The sequence below is a fragment of the Zea mays genome, chromosome 7 (genome assembly GCF_902167145.1).
Source record: "Zea mays cultivar B73 chromosome 7, Zm-B73-REFERENCE-NAM-5.0, whole genome shotgun sequence".
Lineage (NCBI taxonomy): Eukaryota > Viridiplantae > Streptophyta > Magnoliopsida > Poales > Poaceae > Zea > Zea mays.
Genome location: NC_050102.1, coordinates 149,208,214 through 149,212,399, shown reverse-complemented (window position 1 = coordinate 149,212,399; position 4,186 = coordinate 149,208,214). Strand labels below are relative to the sequence as shown.

Below are 4,186 nucleotides of genomic sequence, written 5' to 3'. Positions count from 1 at the left end.
ATACGATTTACGCTAAATTTTGTAACCATTTACGCTGTTTTAGATCACGTTTTACGCTAAAATCCATTCGAGCCAGAACCCGCGTACGACCGGACGCACGCGATTTTCACGCCGTAATTTCGGGGCCCATTTGCTGTTACGAAACAGATATACGATTTACGCTAAATTTCGTACTCATTTACGTTGTTTTAGCTCACGTTTTACGCTGGAATCCGCCCGAGCCAGAACCAGCATACGATCGGACGCGCGTGGGCATACCTGACTGAGGCTTCCCATACTAATGGAAGCCCTGGGCTTCCATTACCTCCTCCATATATATATATATATATCATTGCAGGTTTGCGGGCACGAGTATAATATGCCCACGAGAAAAAAAACGCGGCAGGTTAAGAATGAAACTCACACCCATACCCGTGGGTATAGACTCACACCTAAACCCGCACCCTATAAGATTTTTACCCGCCTTGCACGCGAGTAAAATGTGCCCGTTGTCATCCCTATTCTCAAGGTCTATATGCGCCATGACAAAGTGAGTCTTTTGAGTTTGGTGTTTCTTATACTCATAATACATGTTAATGAGGTGTTTCAGTGACGCTTTATGAGAGCAGTGCTGCTGGGACCCACACCTAAATCGTTAACATGCTTTTAAGGCATTTGCATCGTCTTCTCGGTTGTCTTTAGCTTTGCCTTTTCCATTGCTACTGTCATTGGCAATGTTACTGATACTATCATTTTGTGATGTTTTTTTTGCAACCACCCTCTAGGCCCTAATTATTGTGATGCCCATGGTCCCTTCCTTTGGTGCCCCCCCCCCCCCCTCTATGAGACTCGAAGTTGATATGTGCTTCGGAAATGATGTGCACAATAAGGCTATTTTCAGCGGTGTTACTCGTTGTATTTTCTATTTTAAATATCACTGTATAAATAGTACAAAACAATGTTTTGTATGACCAATATACATGATCTGATGGTCAAAGGCTAACATTCGGGTACATGTAAAAAAGATGGGGAGAAGTGATTTTTTTTACGAGTAGAGATTTCTTCGGGACAGATGGTAGATACCGTTGTTGGGCCCAGCAAAGGTTGAGTTTATTCTCCTCCAAAACAGCGCCAGAGATTGGGCCGTAAGACAAGAGCGGGCCACGAAAGGAAACCACGGCCCACGGGTGGTAACCACGTCCACGCCTTTCCGCCAAAAGCAAAACCCAGAGCGCATGCGCATCCAGATTCCTGTCTTCTTCAACAGAGAGCAACCGCGGCCGCTACCTCCGCCACAGCCCACAGCTCCCTCGCACTGTATCTGCATGCAACAACACGCTCTGCAGCACGTCTACCCCGTGACCCTCTCGGCATCTCCAGTGTCCAGAGCTACAACAGATGGCCGTCAGTTATGTCCGCGGTGATGTTGTGCACGAAACACCGAAGCAAAAGAAAAAAGAGAACGACGACGTCGTCGCCGACCCAGACGCCGCATAAAGGAAAGCTTTCTCCGCACAAGAAACCAAACCGTGACGCAGCGCAGCCATGGGGAAGCAGCTCTGCGACATGCACCGCTCGCGCCGCCGCGCCCGCATCGTCGCCGCCGCCCTCCTCTCCGCCTTCGCCGCTGCTGCCGCCGCGCTCACGGTGTACCTCGTCTTCCGTCCGCTGAAGCCGCAGGCCTCCGTGGTGCGCGTCGCCGTGTACCGCATGGCCACGGCCGCCGGGAACTCCTCGGAGGGGCGGGCCCCGCCGCCGTACACGCTCGCGGCGAGCGCGCGGTTCACGGCGCTGCTGCACAACCCGAGCGACCGCGCCGTGGTGTTCTACGACGGCCTCTTCGCCTACGTGACGTACCGCGGGGAGATGGTGGCGCCCCCCGCGCCGCTGCCCGGGGTGGCACAGGGCCGCGGCGCCGACGTGGCGCTGTCGCCGCATTTCGGCCTTGGCGGCGCGGTGCCCGTGCCGGTGTCGGCAGACGCGGCGCAAGCGCTGGAGGGCGACTGCGCGGCGGGCCGCGTGGAGCTACGCCTCGTCGTCATGGGCCGGGTCAAGTACATGAGCGGGCCATTCAGGACCGGATGGCGCGGGCTATACCTGCGCTGCGATGTCACCGTCGGCCTCTGGGTGGACGCCACCGCGGGCGACGACGGAGCCGGGGACGTGCCACTGCTCGAGTACCCCAAGTGCTCCGTCGACGCTTGAGTTGATCCTTGATCGGCGCAATGCATGAGCGCTCAGATGATCAGATTTTCAGAATTCTGGTGGAGAATAAGGAATTGGGAAAAACATTTTTCTGTGTCCACGCATGCTGATTCATACATTTATACGAGCCGTTTAGTTTTTGTCGCCTTACTGTTCCCTAACTCGTCAAATTCGATACGCTTTATAAAATTTCAAGAACAAAAATGTCCTGCTTTAAATAAACTAGTCAGTTACTCGTGCGTTACGATGGTTCACAACAATATTCACATAAATTATCCACTAAAAAGATCTCAATATTTTTATTAATTGTCTTCGCTCTTCGCATAATATTTTTTATAAACATACGAGTATTATAGGCAACAAATCAGAGATCTCATCCCTCGTCTCCCCCACTTCCAAAGTTTCGTAGAGTAGGAGGGTAAGGGAAGAGGCGGACATACATGTCCGTTGCCGGAGAAGGACACGACGAAGAACTGAGCATCTGAAGGCGACATAAGTAGTATACCGCTAGATATATAGGGAGAGAGCACGCAAGTGGAGAAAGAAGTCCAGCCGGAGCAGCTCCAAACAAAGAGGCACCCGCACCTGGCGTCAATCCGAGAAGGGCGAGATAATGCGAGTGTCTTCCCAGCCCTGGACCCGCCGAAGCGACACAAGACCACATAGCTATGCCGACTGCTGCCACGCTACGGGTCTTGGTTGTCCAATATCTCAGATCTGGACTCCCCATCGTCAAGATAACCTAAGTGCGGCAGGCACCACCATGCTCTCCTCGAAGACACGCACGAGAGCATGACCGACTCACCTCGTACCCGCGTCGACGAGCGTCGGTCGGCTCGCGGCTGCGACCGTGGGCGGGGGCAGCAGGTTGGGGAGAAAGAACAGGGCGAAGGCCGGCAAGATGAATGGGACGTCCGAGACGGCAAAAATGATGGTGCGCGCATGATGTGATACGTCCTTATGGACGTGCAATAGCCACTGCGCGAGTCAGCGTCGGACAAATACGGGGATGAGATGTATGCTCCTACGCCCTCCGCCGAGAATGTGGTGGTGCGAAGGTGGAGGCATGAGGGGAGAGAGAAAAGAAGTAGAATGACGAACGAGAAGGTGGCAACTGGGCCAAGTACCATCATTATCGTGCGGAGGTATAATTGGCCAGATGGGCCGTGTCTAGCGAGCCGGTCCGAGGCACGACCCATTTAATAGTGTTTGGGCCAACCTGACACGAGCACCGTGGGGTGCTTGGGTCGTAGCCTCGGCCCGTAGTGCTGGCCCGGCCTGACACGATTATTTTCTTATTTTATAAAAAAATCATATATACATATGTACAATTTATATTTATTGTTATAAACATCTAAGCATGATGTTCTACTGGTTAGACAACTTCGTCTAGTGTCTCCCACCCTTGTTCCATCAGGGCGGCCACGCCGCTTTTTAACATAACCCACCTTCTTCTCCGCTTTTTAACATTTTACGCTGAGTTGATTTAGAAGAAATATAGTGACTTTTTTAAAAAAAAGATGACCGTTGAAACATGTGCTTTAACTAGAGTTGTCATTTCTATGCATGCATTCTGATTTTTTTAAAAAGTTATATGCATGTATGTCTTTTGCATGCATTCTGATTTTTTAAAAAAGTTATATGCATGTATGTCTTTTGTGATAACACCCATCTCAATCTATCTCGATGAATCCCATTTCCCAAAACAAGTTGTCTCTTCGAAGTCTTATCATTACAATACTGAAGATGGTTCTTACACAATGGTTCATCTACGTCATGCCTACAAACATTCAAACAACAAACTCAACTCAAGAGATCTTACTGTAAAATCCATCCGTTGTCGTTTCTTATCAAGTGAAGAAGGCCTCTCTGCAATCATATTAGATTTAGGAACAATGAGATGAGATTGTCAATCTACGACGTACCTTTTTTTTGTCTGGAGAGGTTTTATTCTAATATTTCACCCTTTCATAGATAAGGAATTGTTGCCTCGTACATGTCG

The 4,186-nt window shown here is 50.3% G+C and overlaps 1 protein-coding gene across 1 annotated transcript; it reads left to right on the top strand.

Annotated features, from left to right (window-relative positions):
- Window positions 1-1,494: 1,494 nt before the first annotated feature.
- On the top strand, window positions 1,495-2,274 carry LOC100501311 (Late embryogenesis abundant (LEA) hydroxyproline-rich glycoprotein family). The gene has a single exon (NM_001196063.2). It carries the CDS (start codon window positions 1,525-1,527, stop codon window positions 2,182-2,184), a length of 660 nt encoding a protein of 219 aa, NP_001182992.1. The 5' UTR covers window positions 1,495-1,524; the 3' UTR covers window positions 2,185-2,274.
- The last annotated feature ends 1,912 nt before the right edge of the window (window positions 2,275-4,186 follow it).

Bases quoted from the DNA above. Each gene is read 5' to 3' on its own strand.
- LOC100501311 (NM_001196063.2), top strand. From the start codon at position 1,525: ATGGGGAAGCAGCTCTGCGACATGCACCGCTCGCGCCGCCGCGCCCGC.